The following is a 25,913-nucleotide window of genomic DNA, read 5'->3' as shown; positions in this document are numbered from 1 at the left end:
TTTTCAAAACAACAACCTATATCAGATTTAAAAACAATGTAAGGATTACATTTTAAATGCTTTTATATGGTTTTTGCATATCTTTAAAATAATAGAAATGTACGTGTACTCACCATTAGACACTTGACATTGTGCAGTACATTTTGGATTAAGATTCCATAGATAAAAATCTAAGTAAATTGCATACATTTCTATTACACTACAATATGATTAAATCGGTCAAGAGAGACATCAAACAGTGACGTCAAGAACAAATAATTACATTAATACAGATATAACTTATTTAAATGGACTAATAATAATAATAATAAAATGAAAAAAAGGATTGAAAAAAGATGGACCAAGGCTGTGAAACGTTATTAAGTTTGCAGACATCGATGTGAATGGCATTACCATGATGGTTTCAAACTCCAACACTAGATGGTGGTACAGCGCCACAGAACAGATAAGCATTAGGTTTTTTGATCTGTAGTCATACAGGATATATTTCTGCAGTACCTGCTTTACCTGGCACTAGGGGCTTTAGGTTAGTTAAGGTATTTGTTGGGTTAGTAATGAGCATTAATTAAACACTGGTGAATACATGATTTTGTTGGACTTCATTTATGATGGAAGGCACAATAAGCATTTTCATGATAATCACCAAATCAAATCACAGAAACATTTGTTTTCCCCCTGATAGAGGAACCCGGTTTCCCCCCACTCTGAGACCAAATATATTCCATTAACAACATGCCAGAAAGGTCTTCAGAATTGTTCAAGGTAAAAGAAAAACCAAAAATATTTGACAGGTAGATGGAATAAGACAAGTATCTTTACAGATATGCTCCACTTTTAAAAACAGACAACTTGCTTTGAGAATGTCTTTTTATGAACAGCAGTTCAACAGTTGTAGTTTATGAAAATGATAAATAAACATTTAGTGATAATCCAAGGTCTGTTGGTTCCTATTGTAATTATTTTAATCGATTAAACCTTTAACTAATCCAGATAGTAAAGGTTTGAAATTCAAGACAATATGTTGAGTTCAGCTTTGCCATTTTGCTGGCATGAAAAGTAAAATGGTGGACGCAAATCTTTTAGTAAGTAAAGGTAGTAATAAAACAGTGTAGAAATAATGTACTCTGCCCTAAAGTAACAGTCCTGCATTCAGAATTTGACCTAAGTTAAATCAAGCACAAACCGGCCCATTTCAGAATAAAACGTTATACATTGAATTATAATTATTGCTCTATTCATATGTTTCATTAACTACGTTTGGATAGCTTGTGAATTTCACAAATCTTATCCAAAAATACATGATACATTTGTTGATGATATTTGTGTTATTAATACAAATCTTCAAAGGCTGTTATTGAAATGTATTATTGTATATGCTACAGGTAGAAAGTAGCAGGAAATGGAAATTCTAAGGTAAAATCCAAGTACCTCAAAATTATAGTACTGATACTACTTCACTGGTCAATAATGAAATACTCTAAGTACAGGCAGCGAGGAACTGGACGGGTATCATACTCTAAATTGTGCGTGGTGCAGCTTATTCATTATTCTAAAGTAAAATATAGTTTATGTTTTAACAGCCTACACACAGTTGAGGTTTTCTTGGTATACTTCTTATACAGTTATACAAACTGTTCTCTTGTCAATAACATACAGAAAACAAATTAGCCAGGAAGGCCATCTAGTGGCCAGAGGCATGTGGTCCAACTTGTAGTACTGATAAATTACCCCTAAGCATATAAGCATAAATGTAACAGACGGATGTGGATACAATTATTCCATTAAAATACTGCAATGCAAAAGCCTTTTTCTTCCCCAAAAGTTATTTGTCGTTACGTATTTAGTAAACATAAAATACCCCAAAGATTAAGCAGACAAGGTAATCCTATTCGAACCCAAACTGAGGTGGTTCAACACTTTCATGTCCTTGTTTTAGGAAACCGTTGAGAACCTCGTATGTGACGAACACCACCATGTTGACGGGGAAAGCGCGCAAACAGTTGATGCCTAAGCTCTTGAAGAACACCCCTGCTCCCTCCACCCTCGCGGTCTCAGTGATGCAGTGTATGAAACCCCTGTATCGCTTCGTCTCCCGTGCCCCGTCGACCTGCAGACGGGCTTTGATCACGTCCATGGGCGTTCCTAAAGTCCAACCTACCATTCCTGCTAATCCACCGGCCAGCATCACAACACCCCAATCTGGAGGAAATGAAAAGATACGTGGCTTTGAAAATGTTATCTTGTCTTTTTATTTCTGAAAGACACAATTGGATCTTTTGGAGTAGAGATGTATTAAGTACTTAGCAAAAGTGATTTAGGACAGGGTCATCAAGGAAGCAAAACCTATTTTATCAACCTAAAATGAATCAATATCAGTGTGCGCTATAATGGCAATAATTTAACCCCTCTGCCTTGCTTTGAGGCAGCACTTTCTGACAAGGAACTAAAGTCAAAACAATAATCTTGCGTGCTGTTTTTCTCAATGGAGTCTGGTGGCTCTGAAGAAACCACTGACACCGACTTTGGCAAGCTAGATAGATATAATAAATAGATATAATGACTTTAGTCTGAAAGGGCTGCTCGATAAACCGTGAAAATATTCGTAATTTTGAAAAAATGTTAAACTGATTTCGGCTTAATATGTTTTGCTGCTGTCTTTTTACAGCAGAAAGTTGGTTTTCCACCCGCCATATCTGATTCTCCAAACAAGGGGCTTGCCAACTCCCATTTACTGTAGGTAATGCACTGATAAGGGATGAGTACTGCATATGTCTGCTTTAGTTTATGAGCTACTTTATAGCTATTGCACCACTCTCAATTTAGATTGTGATACAACATGATGACTAACGCTGATAAGAAGAAGAGCTGTGAATGAATAATCAGGAATGACTCAAACTTGAATGAACATGTGATTGAACAGCGAAAAAACATCACTTGACTTGGGTTGTAGCAAAGGGGGGAATCATGCATAAAGATATTTATTTATTCTGATAAATTCTGATAAAGATGACGATGAAAATACAAATGGAAGCCTTTTATAAATATAAACGTGTGTTGACTGCACTCACCTGGTCTTTTCTTGCTGCCGTCTGTCAGCAATTCACAGATGGTTGTGTAAGTCAGAAAGTAGGTGGCGTAAGACGGCGCATCTCTTAGCATGAGTGGGAGCGCACCTTTGTAGAGCCCCCTGAACCCCTCTTCTTTGATAATGCTGAGCAGACAGTGGACTGGGCCGAGGTACCTCGGTTTGGGCATGTTGGTACCGCCTCGCTTGGACTCCGTCTGACACTGCAGACGCACTTTCACCATGTCACCTGGAGACATCACGGACGTCTGTTGGCGGCAGATAAAAAGAAGAAAGATGCAACAGCAAGATGTGAACAACTAAGACTATCTGCAAGGCTCTCTACATCAGGGAAACTTAGGGTTTTTAGCTGCCAAATATACACACGCATTGCAGAAAGCAGGGGTTTGTAATTTGTATCCGTTACCTGAGCTATCCCTGCCAACATGCCTGACAGGAAGACCTCTGGTTTGGTGTTTGGACACCCTCCTCGTGCCTGACTCAGACATTGCAGGCAGTTCCTGTATGTGCCAAACACCACTGAGGAGGTCATAGAGATCGTAGTGATGGGTAAGGACATGCCTTTGAAGAAGCCATGCACCTGATGACACAAATGCGAGGAAACAAAGATAAACCACAGATTAGCAGCAAACTAAGCATCCTCCGTCATCCTCATCTAAGAGCTTGTTATTTTCTCTACCTGCTTATAATGTGTCTTTTTGCACTAGGAGAAGAAGTATTAATATTATTATCCGTCACATCACTGTTCATGCCTATAAACTGTCTTTACATGCTAATGCAAGTCCAAAATCACTCTGATAATGAGCATATTAGAGCTTCAAATATGAATCTATTCGTTGTCAACTACTGAATCAAACGACAAATATTATATTATATTAAGTCCTCATTCTCTGATTCTTAAAAGTGGATAGTTGCAGTTTTTTTATTCCCCTATGAACTTTATATCACTCAGTGGTGGGAAAACAAGACATGTGAGCATGTCATCATAGGCTTTCGGAAACAGTGATGGGAATTTTTTTAACTATTTAACAAATTACCAAGTGATTTGTAGAAAAATAGTGAGAATCATCTTTAATTTCACCCTGAAAAATGTTTGTCTGAGAAATTTGTTGAAGATTTGTAGTGATGTTGTTATACTTTAGAGAGCTGTTGATTAAAAATGATATGTTGATCCAAACACTTGCACTATTTGCTACACCTGTTCCACTTACCCCTTCTTTTGAAAAAGTCTCTGCTGCACACTGCCATATCCCAGTGAACTGTTTCTGGGTTTGGATTCGGACCTAGCAAAATAAGTAAAATTATGATTCCCATTCCTCACATAGCCATATTGACATCCTGTTTAAAATAGAATCCACTGTAGTTTACCTTCACAGTGTCCAGAGGGTAGCCCACTGCAACTCCACATGCCCCTGTGTGTTTCAGAGAAAAGACAGAAGTATCAAGGACACAAACTGAAACAGAAACACAGCAATCCTAAATATTATCAGCTCCAACCCTTTAACTTGTGTGAAGCTGAGAGGATAGTCAAACGTGATGATTTGTTGCTTCTATGTAACACTCGTCACAGATGAATGAATCTTGTTTAGTGTGTCTACAACACGCGTATTCACACCGTATGACACTTAGCCTACTTCTTCTACCACCACTACCACCACCATTCATGTTAAGTGTAAAAGGCATATACATGAATAAGAGGAGAAGCAAAACAATGTTTAACAACGTAACAAGTAAATGTCAGGGTTAATCTAATCTTCCTATATGATGTTATATGGTTATTGCATCATGCTAATACAGCAGCTAGGAATTGAGCAAACACTCCAGCCGGCTTATGCTAACGTTGAATTAGAAACCGGCAAGGGTAACATTAGCTGTTACCTGCCAAGGATCCAGACAGAAAATCCGTGATATGCATCCTGTCAGACGGTGACCGACCAACACATACTTGTCAGATGTGATCCCATTTTTCTTCTACCATGCTGTAACCTTGAATAGGTTGCTGTTACGTGTTGCAGAGGCGTGACGGGACCATCAGCCTAACAGGGTCGACTACAAACATTCATCCCGATTTTAGCCGAAGACAGCCGAAATAGATATGTGGCTAGAGTTGACTTGTTATGTATACACAATTACATGAAAAACACAATAGCTTGATTTTCTGATTATATGGAGTCTACATACTATATGATATGAGACTTAACATAACAAAGTTACTATTGAAACCCTTTTTGGCGGAACATTTTAAGGTAGGTACCAGATCATATAATGTGTCAAGCCGCACATTAATGAATGAGTGATCTATAAACCTATCGAACCAATCACGTTTGGATTATGAAACAAATGCCTCTATTCATTGACACGAGAAATCATGGAGAGTTGAAAAGCAAAACATCACAAGCACTTGTGACGCATTTCAACACTAGGGAGTTATTGTGCTGAGCGGCCAATGAGTGAAGAGGATTAGGTCTGAAACGGGGTGTCGGCGTTATCTCTTCATTCGGATTGGATAGAAACTCTGCCGAGGCCGGTAAATCCCGCCCATTACGAGTTACTTCCGGTGACGCTGGTTTGCGTGCTAATGAATAAACCTCCTTGATAGACGGCTTCAGCGGTGAGGGTGTCTGCATTGTCTGTAAACGCCAGAACAGTTCATTGGGAAGGTCAACAGGAGAGTTTTGTGAGGATAATTAGAGGACAAGCTTAGTAATAAGACACACATTACATATACTTGTCTGCATCTGTAGGTTGTCAGGTCATAGAGAGGGAATAGGACATAGATAGCCATCGCTAGCTAACATAGACGCTAAGTGAAAGTGTCAATTAGTCCATTACCGGTAGATTACACAGTTGGTGTCTGTAACTATCTGTCTCACAACAAAGTCATAGCCTTTGGAAAAAACAAAACAACGTTTTATAGGATAGTTGAGAGCCTCTTCAGTTAGCGTTAGGTAATATTTAGACCATCTTCAGCTACTGTCAGGGGACGTTGAAGAGCAGCGATGGACTTCGTTGCTGGATGCATCGGAGGTGAGTGTGTCAGCTGCACTTATATTGTGTTCAAATGCATTTGACACAGATACCCCTTGATGTGAGGAATGATAGCCTTACACATAGTGAAATGCCATTTTGTTTTCTCTTGTAACAATTGAAAACCGTAAAACGTCTCACAAATATGATGCAACTCTGTCCTAAGATAACAAGTGCATTTTGGAAATTCCAACACAGGTCGTCATTCTTAAGCACATGTTGTAAATACCTCTGAGTGTACTTGACCTGGTTGCAAACTTCGACTTTATCAAAGCTGTAAATTGACTGTCCTCAGCCTTTCCTCCAGGGTCAAGTAGAGGATGCTAATATGAAGCTCAATATTTTTGAGATCTCACTAGCTTTCCTCATGTTTTATGCACTACATCAGTGTTTTTAATAGTAAACATTTAATACATAGAGTAATGTCAGTCTCTCCCAGGTATTTCCAACATACAGCCTGTTACGAGGATTAACATGGGGAAAACATTTTCAGGTGCTTGCTAACCAAGTATGCTCCAACCTTCTCCCTGGTGTCACTCCACTTGGACACCCTGTTGAGAATTGCAAGCATGCAAACACTACCTAAGTGCAACCCGATCTTTAATGCTCAGATGATGTGAATCAACACCCCCCCAAACCGCAGACCAACCCTGTACTTTTTTCCTTAACAGTGACTTTCTGGGCACACCATGTGATATCCCACCGTCTCAGTGTGGTAGATTTCAGGGAACTAGCTAAAGTGAAGTGGGCAGCTTGCTGCTGCTGACTAAGGATAACCTTGTTCTTGCTTTGGTCAAAACGAAAGCTTTATTTTTTAAACAACTGATGTTGACATTTAAACCTTCGACCTCGTGACACACTAAAGAAAACTATGATGAAACACACTCGTCTGGTTGTTTTCCGAGCACTGGTATCACCGCAGTGCAATGAGGTCAATGACCGCTCAGCATTGTGTCAAACCCACGCCTGCTTGTGTTCTTTTCCTGGATTACAGTTGGGACTCATTCCTGATTGGCTCTATTTACAAATAGATCAGGTGACACAGCAGGTGCTTATGACGGTTTAGCTTGCTGTGGTTTGTTTACTGTGATAAAACAGTGGGCCGGTAACTAAATAACACTGTTAACTAATATGATAATAAAATAACCTTCTAATATTTGTATAAAGCTGTTGTAATTATTGTTGCACCATTGCCTACCCTGCAATAGAAGATAGAATCGGAGGATGAAACCCTCTTTATTAGTCACATGCATGCTCACAGCAGAGCACACACAGTGAAATTAGTCCTCTGCATTTAACCCATCCTAGTACTAGGAGCAGTGGGCAGCTATTGTACAGCGCCCGGGGAGCAATGGGGAGGGGGGATTGGAGGTGTCCGGTGCCTTGCTCAAGGGCACCACAGCAGGGCATAGGAGGTGAACTGGGACCTCTCCAAGTAGCAGTCCACTTTCCATATTTTTCAAGTCTGTTCGGGGACTTGAACCGGCGACCCTACGATTCCCAGTCCAAGCCCCTACTTACTGAGCCACTGCAATCTGGAACACTGCCCGATATGTTAAAGACATAACTACCACAGTATAAACTGTTTGGCAAAATATCTTAGTGAAGACACATTTACTTTGCAGCATTACCTGTAAAACCCTAATGCTGTTATATTTTGGGTTTAATAAAGTTTTGTTTTGTTTTGCAGCTAAGGCCTAATGTTGTTTGTGTTCTTTCCAGGAACTGTAATCAAGTTTCTATGTAGACTGAGATCAGAAGCCCAAACTGGCATCTGAACTTGGGCATGTGATTCACGAGCACGGGTTATGTAACTATTACAGGCGCCCTAGAGAACATTTTAGAGGGTGTTAATGTCTAGTATTACCCTGGAGGAGATGGCAGTATACTCGAAAATTGCCAACAGTGCCAGCAGCAAGAGGTTTGGCCTTCAAACATGAGTCAAATAGGCCAAGAACTAAACAGGCCTGATGTGTTTGTGGTAAAATAATCAGAAAGAAAGTGTCATGAGTAACTGTCAGCGTTATAAAGACTTTGCAGATGTTTGGACTGACTCAGAGTTTCTTGGTCATACATGTACAAAACAGTGAGAAATGCTACATGATTGAAAGTGTGTAGAAAGGCAGAGCTGGCAGTAAATAACCAATACACTTCGTGAAAGATGTGCTAAACAACCAATGTTAGTGTTTGCTTGAATAGCTGAAAAACCTTTGTATTTAACTCACACAAGTATTGCTCATGATTAAGATAACATTGGGCACCTAGTGTGATGATGATTATGAATATAACAGCCTATAATTTCTTTATTTTTTAATTTAGGTGTCATTAATTCATCAACTAAATTAAAACACTTAAGTGATTGATTTCAGACGTGTCCATTACGGCTGAACAATTACACACAATTTGGACATGATTGCTCTTTTTAAATTGCAAGAGGTAAATATAAGTCAAAATAAAACAAAATGATCAAATATTTGAGTGCTTGACTACAAACTATATTCTACAGACTTACAAAAAATATTTGGTACAAATCCTCACACCATAATCATCTTAGTATTTTTTTAATGAAAATGTAAATGATGTAAAAATGATCATTAGGTCTTTTTTTTTTTACATTTAATTGTGATATTAATATGTTGTTTCCGTTGTCTGCAGGGGCTGCTGGAGTCTTGGTTGGACACCCATTTGACACGGTGAAGGTGGGCCAAGTGTTTTTTTTCTTAAACACAATACTGATTATTACCAGGTTATATAACAAGCCTTTTAGGTTATACTCTTTAAAAAAACAATTAAAGCTAAAAACTGGAAGTAGCCATTCTTTTTTGAATAGATATCTAACCTATGTATGTGTATGTATACCTGTGGTTTTTTTCTGGCTTTGACAGATCGATGTTTCTTGTTTTCCAGGTGAGGCTGCAGGTCCAGAGTGTGGACAAGCCTCTGTACCGTGGGACCTTTCACTGTTTCCAGTCCATCATACGGCAGGAGACGGTACGTGGTTTTATTTCCCATGCTAATCTAATTCTTACCGATAAGTGACTATGGTTATGTTATTTACACATTTGACTTGGTCAGGATTTGAAGGTTTTCCCGTTTATAATATTGGCACTTCTTTGTTGCTTTGTGTCATCTACCTTTCCGCCTGAAAAAACGAGGGACCTGCTGCTACTGGTAAAACTTAAGCCAAGTTTATGTTGGAAATAATCTATCTTTAGCAAAGTCCGGCCAACATGGCTGTTATGGCCTCTACTTGTTTAAAGTCAGAGAGGTCAGAGTGAACAGAGAGCAGAGTTATGTCCAAATTCATTTTAAGTCTGAACTTTAATTAGTGAGGCCCTAAGTGGGGGTTCAGGCTTGTCTCGGCTATTTTTAGGGTTCCATTTATTTCTCCCTGTTTTTAAATTTTACTTTTGGTGTTAACATTGGGATATTTTTCTTTTTAACAATTACATCAGCTATATTAAGCCTAGGACGTGTCACAGGATTTTCTATTCCAAAATTCCAAAAATCACTGCATTGGAGAAAAACATATTTGGTGAAAGGTAAACTGATGGAACACCGTTTTCTTTTTTACAATATTTACATTGCAAGCTTCAGGGCATTTTTTCCCTTGTACTACAGGCATCTTTATTACAGAAAGACAGAAATACTTTGATGAAGTAGGCTACATGGTGTTGTTTACATTTGAACATATTGTGCTTTTAACAAGAGCCAGCCTGCTGCATTTTATCTGCAGGTTTTCTGACATGTTGTTACACATGCACAAACCATACTTAAATGATTGTTTTTCTAATAGTTTCATCTTTGGAGCCAGCTCTGAAAACATTGCATGATAAGCAAACTATGACAACAAAACTTATGAAACCTGTTTTCTATCCATTAACTGAGTAATGTAATTTGAGGATAACAATTACATTTAATCTAGAGACCCTAAATGTTGGTTATTTAAAAGATTATGGCTATGTGGAAAAACATGTTGTCTAATGGGATGTCTCTGACCCTCCACAGATGTTTGGCTTGTACAAAGGCATTGGATCCCCCATGATGGGCCTCACATTCATCAACGCTATAGTGTTTGGAGTTCAAGGAAACACCATGCGGCTGCTCGGAAACGACACCCCGATGAACCAGTTCCTCGCGGGCGCAGCAGCGGGCGCCATCCAGTGTGTCATCTGCTGCCCCATGGAGCTGGCTAAAACCCGCATGCAGCTGCAGGGTACTGGAGAGAAGAAGTCCTCCAGGAAGTTGTACAAGAATTCCCTGGACTGCTTGGCACGCATCTACAACCGGGATGGTCTGCGGGGTGTGAACAGAGGCATGGTCACCACACTTATCCGCGAGACACCCGGTTTCGGGGTGTATTTCCTGGCCTATGACGTGCTGACGCGCAGCCTCGGCTGTGAGCCGGATGATCGCCTCATGATCCCCAAACTGCTGTTTGCAGGGGGCATGGCTGGCATCGCCTCCTGGCTGTCCACCTATCCTGTGGATGTGATCAAATCGCGGCTGCAGGCAGACGGGGTGGGTGGGGTGAACCGGTACAGCAGCATCGCCGATTGTGTGCGACAGAGCATCAAGAGAGAGGGCTACATGGTGTTCACACGAGGCCTCACCTCCACGCTGCTTCGAGCCTTCCCCGTGAACGCAGCCACTTTTGCTACCGTCACCCTCATCCTCATGTACTCCCGGGGGGTGGAGGTCGGACCTAAAGACTGTGAGTTGGCTCCGCCGAGCCACCAGGCGCAGCTGCAGCAGCAGGCCCAACCCTCCAGCCTGTGACTGCACAGTAGTCTCAACCTGGGCACTTTACAAGAGCATGGAAAGAAGAAACAAACATAAAAACCCTTTACTACTTTTACTAAGTCTCACAACAGACCAGTCATTCCTAACTGTAAGTAAAAAAACAGTCTATAATTACAAAAAGGAAACAAAGGAAAATATATTTATTTATTTTTCTCAATTTCAGTTTCAGTCTTGCCTCGCGTTACCTCTAATAAGAACTGAAATTATTTTGCATCTGTGAGAAATCTCTTGTTTGACACTGATCCAGACGTGTTACTGAGCCACAAAACTGAGGGTGTGGCTAAGTAGCGTGTACACTGAAGGTTGATATCTCTCTATATATATTTAACTGTGCGGTGTTTAACTGCCCCTGTGTATATATCATATCATTGTCTTTGATTCTTTTATTTTCTAATGTTTATTGGAAACATTTTCCCTGCCTTATGATATGAAGAACTGTATTTTGTTTTAAGGAAGCTGAAGCACCTGTTTGTGACTGAACTGTATCCTGTGGAGAGCCGAGAGAGAGAGGGAATGTAGCATTTGATGAGTGCGCAGAACTTATCGTGTGTGTGCGCTTTTAAACCAAATGAGCAGCTATAATCTAATCCTCACTAAAGCACTATTACTCAAAGCAGCGCATGTCGGTACCCAATATTGACTGAAATTTAAAGTGTGTGGAGTGGAGATAGCATTTGTTTTAGGTTTTGTTTGTTTGTCTGTATTGCATTTTATGTTTTACCAAACTATGTAAAGTATATTTATCATTTTAACCGTACCTCTGCTTTAAAGGCCTGATCCAGAAGTGAAACAGGATACATGGTGCTCCTCACATGTTCCATTATTTCGTAAAATGTTGGTAAATTTCAGTTCTTTTTTTAGACGATTTTGAAATTGCTAGGAAATTCCCAAATTTCCAAAGCATTTGGTATGGCCCTTAATCACTTTGTTTTTTTGGTTGACAAATACTTATGAGTAACTGGGACTGATTGTGTGAGAATTGCTTTTCTCGTTGGGAAAATGTGTAAATTGATACAACAACCCCTATTTCTACCCAGAAAGCACTGGAGGAATTTGGTTTGATTGTGCCAACTTTAGCTTCAAACAAATAAAATACTATATATTTTTAAAAACCCATATGGGGGTGAAGAATATGCCCTTACTAAAGTTAATTTTAAAAAAAGGTCCTGGAAGTCTACCTTTTTTAGAAGATTAAAAGGATCTTTCAACTTTAAAAGCATTTATGTGTTTCTTCCCATCCTGTACCTTATCTGGATTGGGGCTTCATTGCAGCTTATTTATTTTCTGAGGTATTATATTAGCTTAGTAATGTACATGTATTGTTAATGAGTGGGCCTTGTCTGCTTTCCTGCATGTGTGTGGTCTGTTTGTGTTATTTATGCCTGAATGTTGAATATCTGTTAAAAATCAAAGTTGCTACCCTACTAAAATGCTTATGTATCTGCAGTGAATCGTAGGTGCTACTGAAACTCTCTTGTTGTAAACCTAGCAACAAGTCATACTACAGTTGTGTGTGAGAAGACTATCATTGAAGGACTGTTAGAGAGCAGGAAGTCAGGGATGCACTTTCAGTATGTTGAATGTAACACACCTGTACTCACAGGGGAAGGATTAAAAATGATAACATTGAAATGTTTGAATTGTTCAATGCTGCTGAGAAACTTGAAAATATCCATGGCTGTAGACTCATTTGTGGGCGATGATGAGAAATGAAAGTGCAAAGGGAAATTTCTGGTATGTTTTTTTTTTGTCTAAGTTAAATCAATAATTCCACCTCCTTGAACAGCGATCGTTCTCTCTGACTGTAAAGTACATTATGTCTGAAACGTGGTGATTCGACAGCTAACCTGTAGACCAGCTGATGCAATATGTTAAGGATGTAACTATTAACGTGAGATTATGTCGGAGTGTTAATGTAAATATATTTAAATATATAACATATATTTTTCATTCTAAGGTTGTTGTGTGGTTCCCTGAATGTCTGAGTTTAAGCAATTTTAAAGTCTGTATTTGATCAGTTTGATTGGCTGATACATTGAGGAGATTTTAGCTAAGACATACGTATATGATATTTTTGTAACATAGTCACACATAACCTTTTTTGTCTAGATTTCTCACTGAAGATGTGCAAAAAAAGACTCAATAAAAATGATTCAGCAACGCCTTGTTTGTTTGGGATTTATTTACTGGGGAACTATTGGGTTACGGTACTTTGAAGGCAAGCTGGTTGCAGTTTAATTTGTCAGCACTAAACAGATTTCAACACCACCACTGATGGGCCACTGGCGTCTAGGGGAAATGAGGATTTCAATTTTAGATACATTGCCTGGCGGTAACCTTTGAACAGCTTTTTTCAGAAAGAAGCATACAATAGAAAAACTCGACCTCAAGTGTAGCTTCTAGATTAAGTGAGAAAAGATCACAGGGAGCTACGAAACGATACATCACCTATTATAAATGTGTCAAAAAGGATCAGTAACTTGTAGTTTAAACTATAGTGCTCTCTGCTGTTGTTCAGTGGTAACTGCAAGAACATCTCAAAGGCTCAGTACATGCATATTAAGAGTACTAATGAAAAATAAAACAATCCTTTCACTGTGAGGTTTGTTGCAAGGTTTCCATTCCTTTAATGGTGTGACCTCCACAAACACTAGTGAGTTGACACCTTTTGTGCAAGGGTCAAAGGTGCAGAAATGTGCAATGTATCTAAATCTAAGTTGAGAACACCGATAATGGCAAAATCTTGGTGTTAGTATTATTGGATCTCAGTGCCGCATTTGACACCATTGACCACAACATACTGCTAGACCGTCTAGAAAACTGGGTGGGAGTTTCGGCAACTGTTCTACATTGGTTTGAATCCTACTTATAGGACAGGAAAAACGTTGTCTCTATAGGCAACTACGCATCAGAGTTGGCAGATATGACATGTGGGGTTTCTCAAGGCTCCATCTTAGGACCCGTGCTTTTTACCTACATGCTACCACTGGCTCAGATAATGAAGAACAGCGAGATAAGTTACCACAGCTATGCAGATGACACTCACATTTATATAACAATATCACCAGGAGACTATGCCCAAATTAAAACACTAATTAAGTGGATTGAGCAAGTCAGTAACTGGATGAGTCAGAACTTTCTCAAATTAAACAAAGACAAAACAGAGGTTATGGTCTTTGGATCAAAGGAGGAAAGAATAAAAGTCAGAGCTTCAGTCGTTAAACCTCAATACAACAAATAAGGCTAGAAATCTAGGTGTAGTTATGGACTCCCATAGTTAATCCTCATGCCTGGCAAAACAGTTTTCGCTGCGGTGCATTTACTTCACCTACATAGATGAGCAGCATTGCTATACAGAGCACCGCAAGGTCAGACTGATGTGGGTTGATGAATCCGGCGCTAAGATACAAGAGGAGTCAGAACAACAAATAAAAATGGAGTCTTCTTGTGATATAACTCTGTCACCCTTCAAAGTCGTCGGAACAAGAAGTTTAGTTGCCTAGTGTTTGTGGATAGACAGGTCCAGACTTCAGTGGAGTTGGTGGTCCGGGTCCCAGGTGTGTATGATTGATTGTAATCAGTAGACCACTAGGTGTTGAATGCAAATTATTATAAATAACAAATGCTTTTTTCTTGGTAGCTCCTAAAGGGAGGGGAAGAGGACTCGTTGAACAACTACACCCTAAAAAATCAAGGTACAGTAATAATCTGAGACTTTAATTATTGCTCATATACTAATGGACTTATTGTTGTTTAAATAAGAAATAAAGTTAATAACCAGAAATCATGCATGAAAATATGAACTATTAATCTTACTAACAAAAGGCACTAAATGGTTTGCATTTGATATTGAGTTGTAAAAATACAAATGGACACTGAATAGTTTGCAGTTCATTTCAAATAAAAATATTAAATGGTTTATTGAGGAAACACACTTATTCGGTCAGCCAAGAGAACACTGCTACCATTCTCATATTTGCCTTTTAAATATGATTTTCTATGAGAAAGTTAGCTTAATTTAGCAGAAAAAAGCCTAACCTCTGGATAATTCCAGGACTCCGGCAAGTCAGTGCACCCGTCGCTCTCACGTGTAGTTTGAAAACATATGAAGGTAATGAAATATTACAATTCAGTCGATGAGCTTTAGAGAGACTGGTAGGTTAACCCTAACCCTAACCCAAGCTACAGTAGCTGTTTCCTGGTTTACAAGGTAAGCTAAGCTAACTGCCTGTTAGCTTTAGCTTTATATTTATCAAATGGGTATCAATCTTTTCAAAATAATTCTCATACTCTTCCTTTAAGGTTAGATGAGGATTTTTTATGGGAGTAGTTTCAGCTATACAACACATTATTTGAAGTGTTATATGATGATGAGTAATTTGCATTTTCAGGTGGCAACCAGAACACAATTGGTGTGGCTGTGGGGTTGGTGGGATGTGTAGTTTTGACAACGCTTGTTTCATTGTTGTGAACAGAAGAAAATCAAGTAAGTTCCCCCAAACTTCCTCAACCCATAAAAAAAGTATGTTGAAAGCACTGCCATGTAACATTTTGTCACATACCTTTGCACAGTCTAGTACACAATCAGTTCCAATCACATATCCTTTGCACAACTGTTCTTTGACGTCTCTGAGGCGATCGCTTTACGTACATGGGCTTCAAATATGCTTTAAGTTATGTTTTCATTTTTCCAAACATGAAGGTAATTAAAACTATGCTTAAGAAATGTACACCAGTCAGTACGTCACTGATCATGTATTATGGTAGTGTGAAGACAATTGAACCAAAACACAAGTCGGTGCAGGCTATCTTTATTTTAGGGAGAGAGCAGCTGATTGAGTCCTGTAACACAAACAGTGCAAACAATGTAAATTAATTGAATAAACTAAGCAATATTTTGTGATTTTTGTTCTTTATTAATGTTTCTTTGTGTTTGTTTAACATTCTAACATTATTCTTCCTGTTAGCCCAAACAGATTGCAGGTCCATGATTGTGAGTCCACTGTGTACGCCTGTGTCCAATACAAATAGACTGCTGCCCAAACAACAAAGAGCTGTGTATATTTTCTTTGCTTGTGAGCTCCAAGTGTGCTACTGCCATATGTTTTTGTACTGGTTTTACTCCAGTTGTTGTTGGTGATGGTGTTTTTTAATAGGGTTTTATTGCAAAGCATGTGTTCAGGTCTATAATAAATCAAAAGATAACACACTTGGCTATATACTGTAAGTCTGCAGTTGTTGTAACTCGAGAGATAAGTATATGTACCTAATATAACTTTTATTTTTTAAAGATATGTGTTCATTTTCCAAGTCTGTTGATATTAGTTTTCCTGCATTGTTTGACCATATAATATCAAGGTCAAGAACACAATGAAATGAATATCTTCACATTTCCATTTATTTAGTTGGCAGTAACTTTTCACAAATCTCATTTGGAGTCTTTGAAAAGCTGGTCACTGAGGTTGAATACAGCAATACAAGCCAAATTACTATAACTGACTGCCATTATATCCTGTTTCGCTTAGAGATCTGTTTATTTTTATCCAAACCAGGGAGAGGAACTTACAAGATGAGGGGGGAGGCCAAAAATGTCAACAAAAAAATCAGAAGAATACAGGATTTTCGATACACACAACCTCCGACCAATCTCGTTTTCAATTGAATTGTTTCCTGTTATGGTAATAGCAACATTTCCAGGTGGACCATACCCAGCCCAATGTAGTACTTCCTTTTGGACTCAAAACTGCTATTATACATGTGCAAACACACAAATTTAAATTTGGCAAGAGCTGGTTTCAGACTTACACTCTTTCTACTTTCTCCTGGCAGCACACTCACAGTCCTGTCTGCACACACACAGACAAGCAGACACACAGCCACAGACACAGCAGGTGAGAGACTGCCGGAGCCGGTCCCAGTGTTGACCTATTTGCATTTTAAATGCTTGAAGCCAGCCCACTACTGTGTTCACAGTGCAGTGCAGCACAGCTAATCTACACACCTAAGGTGTGTGATTGGCTACAGCCAAGAGTCTGAGGGGGTTGAAGAGAAGGTGAAGACACAAACATTGACAAGAAAGGGGGAGATAAATACAGTGGAGAGGTTGTACCAGGATAGGGTTGGAGGCTAGATTCTGAATATGTTCATTTTCCAGATTTCATCCTTTAAAAAAGGCTATAAAGTAGGAAAGTAAAGGCTGCCTTTTTCTGATTTTAGTTTGGGGCACTTTGAATAGACGTTGAAGGCAAAGTTCAACAGACATGAATAAGATTTAAAATACTTGAAAGCATATCAAAGTGCATCAAATGTGCCTGAACTCACATTCCAAGCTCATCTGGGGCTAACATGGCATATTTAGTTATTTTTTACAATCATGAGACTACTGTGTATTTCAGACATAAAGCACTTCTACAAGATGACTGTGGTACAGTTATGTTTAACTATCTTTATTAATAACAAACTGTCAAAAAGGCTCTGCTACTGGCATGTCCTCTTAATGCCAACTTCAAAGAAATGATCAGTTCTTTTTAAAAGAAAAAGGAGCTGTACAGATGGTTTCAGTGTGACCTTTCTACTTCTCCGCTTCTTTGATGAAATGTTCACATACTTTCTTTGACCTTCTCTCACAAAAATGTGCCTTTCAACATTGTCAGTATGTTACTAAGTGTAACAGTGATATTGTTACAAAAACAATTCCAGGTCAAAGATGACAAATGTGAGGAAGCTCTTCATTAACCACGAAAGGAGTTTTGATTCACACACATATTACCATACCTTTAAACATGTGGGTGTCTATGCATTATCTCAGCTTACAATGTCAGAAATACAAATTGAAGTGGTGAAGTTGTGCCTGTTCTTTTGTTACCCCTCAAGCCCCCTCCACACACTCTCACACATTGTCCAAATAGCTGATAAGCTTCAGGTCAAAGCCTTGAACCCCAGTGAACTCAGGCACCAGCTTGTCTGCCAAGTGCTAGGAGTGGACAGATCAGTGGGGGCCAAATGCTGCAGTCCCCTGCTGGGTGTGTGGGTCTACAGTAGGGACAGTGGGGGGTTGGGGACAGTCGCTGGGGATTGTTGTGCGTGTGTGGAACAAAAGGCCTTGATTACTGAAATCCTGCAAAAGGCAGGAGAGGAGGTGTTAGAAGTGATACAGTGGAGAAACAAGCATCATACATGGAGCCTCTCCTCTAATACAGCTCATGTCCACATCCTGTCTGCACATATCCACTCCAATCCACAAACTGACCTTTTTACACAGTCTCTGGATTGAATACGTAGGAATACATGCACATCTTGCAAAAGAAAGAGCAAGTTAACTACTCAAAACTGAGTGTTCAATATCATTGCATTAAGGATTTGTAGTGTAACAAACAACCACATTATGTTACTTCATCCACATTTGTATTTAATGGGCAAATTCTCGAAATCTTGACAAACAACCTTGAAAGTGAACTGTTGACATTTGCAGTTGGCTTTGACAAAGGAAAAGCATAAAGGTGTTGCTAAAGCCTAAAAACACCGATACCTGTTTACCTACAATACTGCCTCTGTGTTTTGATGGCCCCTGACACATTGGATTTTGTTAACACTTCACATTGAAATTGACCCTGGCTGCAGTCTAATTGGGGAGGAGTAGGAAAGGGGGAGGGACTGAAGGAGGTGCCTCTCGACGCAAAGACAAAAAAAGCGAATCGACGATTAACAATTTCCTGAAGGGAGGTGCTGCTTATCTCTCCCAAAATCTCCAGTGCTCACGGGAAGACAGGACACTGGAGCAGCAAGCACACAATGGAATAAACTCCCAGAGAGAGATCAACACTATCAGCTGTGAAGCCCTCCGTGACTTTATCTGAGTCTCTTTTTTAGTTGTTTGAATCTCTGTACGCTAAGGTAGGAATACATTTGTTTGAAATATTGTTTTACGTCGCGGATAACAAGGAATAATGTGTTCTGTTGAATCAACTTGCGTGTTTTATGTCCTGTTTAATGGTAGACCGGTTCCAGCGTAAATATGGAAGTTGAGTAACGGTAAAGACATGACAAAAACAGGCACATAAATTACGTTTAACAACACAATTATGGTCCCGTTTAAAGTAGGCCGTTCTACAACGAATTTGGAGTTGGACTGAATTAGTTTAGTTTTAAATAACACTAAGTCATGATTTAAAACACGAATTTGAACCGAAATGACATGTTATTGTATGAGGCCTAACAAAATGTTTAGGCTTTGGTCAACAAGGGACTTTGTGTAAAATAAACATATCAGATATGTTTATTTTACCCAAAGGAGACAGAACTGTCCCACTGTCCCAATCAATTTACATTTTAATCTACATAATCTCGGTAATTTTTATTATTATCATGCACCCATTTCCTAAGCCTATTCTCGAGTGTTTCACATTACAAAACTCCCTATCTCCCTCTTCTCCTCCATTGTCCTTGACTTCCAACCTCTTCCCTCCTGCTCTCATCAGATCCCCAGCTATGATTCAGAGGAAGGAGGTCGTGTTTTCTGTTCTTGGGGAGCTCCAGGAGGCCACAGAGAGCTCCGGCCTGGATGCTCTGACCAGAGTGGCCCTGGAGGTGGACCAGGTCCTTGCTGCCTTCCAGCTCCCTGAGGCCCCCTGTCAGGACTTCCCTGAGTGGGCAGGCGTGGATTACAAATCTCAAGGCCTGTACCCAGCCGATGCACCCATGGGCCTCCTGCCTCTCAACTGCAAGGGAGAGGGCAACCTGCTGTTTGATGCTGTTAGCATGCTGTTAGTGGGCCACACTGGACTTAGCTTGGAGCTACAGGTGAGCAGTGATGGTTAATAATCTGTAAATAATAATAATTAAAATTACCTGTTGTATATGAATCAATCACTTCATGTTACATTAGAAAAACATTTTTGTTTTGAAATTTGAAACTCAAAATTTGAAATTTATTTCAAGCTGCCAGGCATGTTTAACATCAGCAAAACCATCTAATAAGAACTGTTGTATCCAGTTGTATGTTCATTATTTTCTCATGCATTTTTGTCCAAACAAACAAAGATTTTAGGGTGAATTCATTTGTTTAAAAGTATTGGACATGGATTATACTGCAACATGTGTGCCAGAGATAGAACTGTTTTGATATAGTCTTTGCTGTTATGGAACGTGGCCATTCGATTGATTTATTAATACTTCTTTTACTCTGTAGACATGCGGGAAAATAACTTTTATTAAAAACGTATTTAGGGTAACACCAGACTGTTTATACATGCACTCTGTAGATAGTAATTTGTTATTTCCCCCCACAGGTACGAACAGTGGTAGAAATGGTGCTGTGGAAAAGATACTACCTGTCTGGGATGATTGATTCAAAAGTGATGCTTCAGGCTGTTCGCTTTGGTCTCTGCGCTGAAGAGTCTGAGGACATGCTTAACCTGCCAGCAACTGTCTTGGAGGCCATTTTTGATGCCGATGTCAAAGCTTCCTGCTTCCCTGGCTCCTACGCCAACATGTGGCACGTGTACGCCCTGTCCTCAGTCCTTCAGTTTAAAATCTACTCCATCTACCCCATGTTCAACCTCAAGATTCGACCCTATTTCAATCGCATCATTCGTCCAAGGACCTGGCCTAAAACTTGTGAGCCAGCAACCCTCCACATCTTGTGGTCCGGCGAGATGCAGCCTGGGTCTGGGTTCAAGCCTAACCACTTTGTGGCACTAGTCCAGACAAGCGACCTCACATTTGGACGGCCTGACAGTGAGAAGAGTGCCTCGCCAACCAAAAGCGAGGAGCTCCTGAACCAGGACTTGCAGCTTTCTTACCCGGGTCTGAAGGACAAGTACAACATCACCAAGAGGACATTCTACCGCTGGAAGAGGCAAACGCAGGAGCACTGCAAAAAGTCAACAGCTAGGTACGAGGCAAAATATTTCCTGCAAGCCTGCTACTTGGAAGGCAGGCTCATACCTCTGCACCAGTTTAAAGAGTTTTTCCCTGAAATCTCCAGGTCGTCGTACTACAACTGGAAGCATGAGCTCCTGAAATCCGGAGGAAACTTCTCCACAACGTCATCAACTGGAGAGATAAGTCCTGGAGAAAGCACAGAGCAAGAGGCCTGGTCTTCGCCAGAAGCGAAGCATGATGAGCCGGACCACCACGACAGCGTGGCAAGTATGTTTGGCCTCGGCCTAAGCAAACTGGATGTGGAGCGGGCCCAGAATGTGGCACACATGCAGGAAGCCAAGCGCTGTCTGCAAAATTGCATTGCCATGAATGCCTCCCTCCCCTTCAGGATCTTCAAAAGTAATTTCCCCGGGATCTCAAGATCAACCTACTACAACTGGAGGAGAGAAGCCCTGATGTTCAACAGAGGATACAAAGGAAGCACGGGTAGCAGTGAGGAAGGCTCTGATGCTGACAAGAGCCAAAGTCCAAAAAGTCTGTCGCCAGTTCTGCCAAACATCAACCAAGCTTTCGTTCCCAGAATGAGAATCAGCAGACGAAAACACAGGAGTTTAAGGCTGGCATACATGAGTAAAAAAAAGCTCAGAGATGCTGCAAAGCTGCATGTCCAGAAGTCCAGATGTTCCCTGACAAAGTTCAAGCTCAAGTTCCCATCCATGTCCCCTTGTTTCTACTGGCTGTGGCGTAACACTCAGAACCGCAAGAAGAAGATCGCCATGCAGACTGATAAGGTCAACCTTCCAGAGATCATTGAGAACACAGCAACAGAGAAACAAATCATGGAAATAAAGATAGAAAGTCAAAATGTGTTCCAATTTGTTGAGAGTCCTAAATATCTAGAAAGAACCCCCATGCCCTCCTTCCATGCCCCACATTCACAGCACATCTTTCACAGCAAGGCCCCCGTGGACGAGCAGATGCTTGCGATGGACGTTGTAGCTCTGGCCAACTTCAAGGCCAAGGCTAAGCTGTTCTTGCAGCAACGCTTTGAGGAGAAATCCTTCCCCTCCTTTAAAGAGTTCAGGTCATACTTCCCCTTCACTCCACGCTCAACATACTACATGTGGAAGCGAGCTTTGCATCACGGGGTGTCTCTGGTTCATGGGTAACAATTCATGCAATTAAAATGATCTTTGAGGAGCTTCATGAAGAGCTCTGTTAGAACTTCTTGGCCCAGGAAATCTCCCATGCAACTCTTCCCCTGTGCATTTCACTGTAAACATACTACCTACACATTGTTGTTCATCGTTTCATGTTCTCAAAGAATGTTAAGTACACTGATTTAGCATTTAAATGCATTGTGTCCCTTCTCTGCCCCACCACCTCAGCCCATTCCTCCCTCCTGGACATTTGCACGTGTGTGAAAAGAAACTGAGTCGTGGGTCAGTTTAAACCCTGCATGACGCCCTCCAGGCAAAAGGCAGTTCAAAGCTGGTCTAGAGGGTTTTTGTTTGAGGCAGTTTCTCTTTTATTCCATGCTGAGCATAATACTCAGGGTCCTGTTTTCAATTTCCATTGTGGTAACATTGTTAATGCTTAAATGTACGATTTGTTTAGTTGATGCTTTTGATGCTATTGATCTGGAAGATTTTTGGTTGTTTCATTTGGTTTTTTTCTTTTTCTTCAGTCAGTTTCTTCAGTCTTGTATTTGTTATACAAGATGAGTTTACCCCTTGTTCGAATATCTCTGCGAATAGGATTTCAGTCTTTTTTTTCAAATTGTCTTTATTCAATTATTGCATGTAAACACACACTTTTGCACCAAATGTTATGGGGGTTGTCTCTAGGTTTTTTCAAATGAATTATTTTTCAATTGCCTGTTTTGCTTCTGATGATGAGCAATATATAAACTATGAGTTTTGCCACTGTTACACTGTATTTGCACTGAAATTGTTCCTGTCACAGTATTGAATGTATTGCCCTGAGCATCATGCACCTTCGGGTTAAGTTTGAATTTTCCAACAATTCTATTTTTGAAAGATATTTTCCCGCTTGTTTTTTTACTTAAAAACTGAATATAAATGAAGATATTTTATTTTTTGTACGATCCTTCATCCCAGAACTACCTATCTGTCTACCTGTTTTTATTATTGGAGAATATTTGCCTTTTATAAGCTATGTTTGTTCACTGTTAACTGGAGTTCCAGTGTCATAGACATTTTTGACTGCCATGTATAATAGATCACAGGTTGTTTTTTTTTTTTACCTTTTTTGTATTTATTTTCCTCAATTACATTTCCTAAGTTGGTACTGTTGATACTTGCAGCCTTCACTATATTCATTCAGTGATTTAAAGAAATATGTGCTGTTCAATAGTATAACAATAAACCATCTTAAAGCATCATCTCTTTGCCTCAGTTTTGCTTGAAATGTTCTCATTATGTGGTATTTAATGCCATTTTCTCCTGGCAGCCTATTAACACAGGTCATGCCTGACAAATTGCTAAGGCCAGCATTTGTTTTATGCTCCACAATATCTTAAATGTTAAAACAAATTTTTTAATTTTCCTGAGTCAATTGGGCTTCCTTCCAAGTCAGCAAGCCCTTCTTATCTCATGGCTCAGCGACTGCATCTTGATTTGATTGTCTGGGTGAGATAAATTGGGCAGTTTAACACATTAAACCAAAATGTCTGCCGTATGTAATGATCATAGTTTATTACCAATAGACATGCCTGGCCTTGTCAAGGTAATTAATGTGTACATGTGTGCTGTAAAAAAGAACAACCACATCCAATTGTGCAAACAGGGAAATCTAACCGAGCCAGCATCTAAAGAATAGAAATTAGCTTTGAGACTTGAGTTTTTGCTTACTGCCTTTTTTCCATTTAGCCATTGTGCTCATGCTAATGAAGGTAATGGTCAAGAGTAGTTGGGATGGAGTACAGAGAAAAGGGGGAAGGGGTTAATTGTATTCATGGGGATTTAGGTGTTAAAGATAAGGCAAGGCACTTCCAAGTGTTTATGGGGGAAGGCAAGAAGTGTAGGGAGACTATAATGAGGTGCGTCGTTTTGATCAGGTGATACCACTGACTGCACCACTTACTGTCTCTGGGTAGAAATTTCGAGTGGCCTATGTTTATTCAAGGCTCCATTCAAACCAAATCAGGCGATTAGCCACAGAGTTATGCAGCTGTTTTGACCTATATGGTCCATTTGTGTGAGGTTACACCCTAAAATAACACAACCAGACTTATATTCATTATTGATTTAGGTCGAATTGTTCATGATCTCAACATTTCCAACGGCACTTGAAAGCAACATAATTTATCTCTCAGCAACTAGTCAAGAGAAGACGGAGGGACTGTGTATTTCGCTGGAGTGTGTTGCTGGTAAAGACGAACTCGAATCAACCTTAAAACGAGCTACCATGTATGTTAATGTTACACAAACGTCGGGCAGTTGGGAGGTAAGTGTTTGTGTTCTGTTTTTGCTTTTATATACCTTAGTTGTTTTGACCACCGCCATGAGACTACGTGACAGGCCATCACAGCGTGACGTCAAGCGTTTTACACTTTAAATGGTTTCTTCAAAAGTTCTTTCTGTTTTCTTTCAACTGAAAACTGCTGTCTTTTTCCGCAATAGAAACCCACTATCCCTCCATGAACTGTCCCCACTGCAAACAAAGGGAAGTCTTGCACATGACTTGGCGTGAAAGCAACCAAGACTTATTTTTATATTGCAATATCAAACTATTTATGGTTGTTATCAGTCCTCCTGTCCATACTTAATTTCCAGTGATGGTGTAAGACAGGGGTGTCCAAAACATTTTCACCGAGGGCCACATATAGCAAACCATAGGATGAGCTGGGCCCCTCACTAGAGGTGAGGTATTTTGCCTTATAAGTTAAGTTATAAGTTAGCAAAATCAATCAAATGTAGGCCAATTATTTATCCAATAAATTACACATTTATTTTAAGGGTTGGCAGCTCATTCCTTAAAACAGATGCCTCAGATTGCTCATAATAAGGGGAAATATGTAAATAAGTGATCTTTATCAACTAAGATTTGTTAGAAATGGTTTCAGCTTCAATTGACTGATTTTATTGAACACATGGGTTTATTAACACATGAATATTACTGCTTAATATATGTTTACATATATATTTAAGAAGTACAATATAAGACAAGCACACGTTTCAGGATTGAGGCATCATCCATTATACTTTTAGAAATTGCTGGGAGCCAATTCAAAATGGACAACGGGCAGTAGTTTGGACACCCCTGCTCCAATGCTCTGGTATTTTCAATTTGAACATTTTCCTTTGTTTCCTTGCTGAATTTTTCTTCTAAGGGGAAGTAACACAAAGAAGGTTTTTGGAAGGATAAAGACTTGAGAAACTTAGTATTGTTTTCTTTCCTTCTGTTCAGGTTATTTATGAATTTAGCAGTACGTTTCAAATGTGTATTTGTGTATGGATGTTGCAACTGTACAGAGCTTTTGCAATGTCATTATGGTCATGCTAATAAAGTTATTTGAATTGAATTATGGGTTATCAGATGCCGAAACTGATCTCTCTTAAGAGTATCCACAGCTAAAAGAGTTGCTAAGGCATAAGTTACAGATGAATATTCAGTTTTTTATTATGTACAACCATCACAGAGTTAACAGTAGAAATACAGAACTCCATTTACAAAACGATCAATAACGTGTAGAGCTCACATAACTACATAGTATTTGGTTTAAATAGACATAATTTTAAAATAAAAAGACACTTGAACTAACTTGAATGTCAGACAATTAACATTCTATCCTTAAAAAAAGTTTAATTTAATTTCATAGCCTCATGTGACCAGTGTCTTCGAACCTCGACCTTGGCTTAAGCAAATGTTTGATAAGTATTCTCCTCTGTTTGCCATCTCTTCTTTATTACTGAATGATAGGAGCAAATCTCAGTGGCGCAGAGCTACTCTACTCTGTTTATCTCAAAAATAGCATGAAAATAATGAGGGCTGGCAGGTGGGAGTGGAAGTCTTCAAGGATTAGCATACTGCAGTTGCTTCAGAAAGACAGAGCGATAAAGCAGAGAGACATCTCAAGGATGCTGAATTCTCT

General features: G+C 39.6%; 3 protein-coding genes across 3 annotated transcripts; 2 read left to right on the top strand and 1 right to left on the bottom strand.

Annotated features, from left to right (window-relative positions):
• Positions 1–587: 587 nt before the first annotated feature.
• Positions 588–5,285, bottom strand: slc25a47a (solute carrier family 25 member 47a). The gene is made up of 6 exons (XM_063901485.1): positions 4,964–5,285; positions 4,454–4,497; positions 4,297–4,368; positions 3,492–3,665; positions 3,069–3,333; positions 588–2,199 (listed from the first exon to the last, which is right to left on the bottom strand). The coding sequence occupies exons 1-6, from the start codon at positions 4,998–5,000 to the stop codon at positions 1,886–1,888; spliced, it is 906 nt and encodes a 301-aa protein (XP_063757555.1). The 5' UTR covers positions 5,001–5,285; the 3' UTR covers positions 588–1,885.
• Positions 5,286–5,674: 389 nt separating this feature from the next.
• Positions 5,675–13,075, top strand: slc25a29 (solute carrier family 25 member 29). The gene is made up of 4 exons (XM_063902251.1): positions 5,675–6,112; positions 8,768–8,811; positions 9,020–9,103; positions 10,121–13,075. The coding sequence occupies exons 1-4, from the start codon at positions 6,085–6,087 to the stop codon at positions 10,889–10,891; spliced, it is 927 nt and encodes a 308-aa protein (XP_063758321.1). The 5' UTR covers positions 5,675–6,084; the 3' UTR covers positions 10,892–13,075.
• Positions 13,076–18,667: 5,592 nt separating this feature from the next.
• vrtn (vertebrae development associated) lies at positions 18,668–23,119 on the top strand. Its single transcript, XM_063902413.1, has 3 exons — positions 18,668–18,808; positions 19,393–19,714; positions 20,203–23,119. The coding sequence occupies exons 2-3, from the start codon at positions 19,403–19,405 to the stop codon at positions 21,964–21,966; spliced, it is 2,076 nt and encodes a 691-aa protein (XP_063758483.1). The 5' UTR covers positions 18,668–18,808; positions 19,393–19,402; the 3' UTR covers positions 21,967–23,119.
• The last annotated feature ends 2,794 nt before the right edge of the window (positions 23,120–25,913 follow it).

The sequence above is a fragment of the Eleginops maclovinus genome, chromosome 15 (assembly GCF_036324505.1).
Source record: "Eleginops maclovinus isolate JMC-PN-2008 ecotype Puerto Natales chromosome 15, JC_Emac_rtc_rv5, whole genome shotgun sequence".
NCBI lineage: Eukaryota > Metazoa > Chordata > Actinopteri > Perciformes > Eleginopidae > Eleginops > Eleginops maclovinus.
The sequence above is the reverse complement of the archived record's forward strand: the minus strand, read 5'-3'. Positions and strand labels throughout refer to the sequence as shown.

Bases quoted from the DNA above. Each gene is read 5' to 3' on its own strand.
- slc25a47a (XM_063901485.1), bottom strand. From the start codon at position 5,000: ATGCATATCACGGATTTTCTGTCTGGATCCTTGGCAG. The intron at 4,369-4,453 runs GTAAACTACAGT...TTATTTTGCTAG, and splicing joins ACCCTCTGGACACTGTGAAG to GTCCGAATCCAAACCCAGAA. The intron at 3,666-4,296 runs GTAAGTGGAACA...TTGTGTCATCAG, and splicing joins AGACTTTTTCAAAAGAAGGG to GTGCATGGCTTCTTCAAAGG.
- slc25a29 (XM_063902251.1), top strand. From the start codon at position 6,085: ATGGACTTCGTTGCTGGATGCATCGGAG. The intron at 8,812-9,019 runs GTGGGCCAAGTG...CTTGTTTTCCAG, and splicing joins ACCCATTTGACACGGTGAAG to GTGAGGCTGCAGGTCCAGAG. The intron at 9,104-10,120 runs GTACGTGGTTTT...GACCCTCCACAG, and splicing joins CCATCATACGGCAGGAGACG to ATGTTTGGCTTGTACAAAGG.
- vrtn (XM_063902413.1), top strand. From the start codon at position 19,403: ATGATTCAGAGGAAGGAGGTCGTGTTTTCTGTTCTTGGGGAGCTCCAG. The intron at 19,715-20,202 runs GTGAGCAGTGAT...TTCCCCCCACAG, and splicing joins GACTTAGCTTGGAGCTACAG to GTACGAACAGTGGTAGAAAT.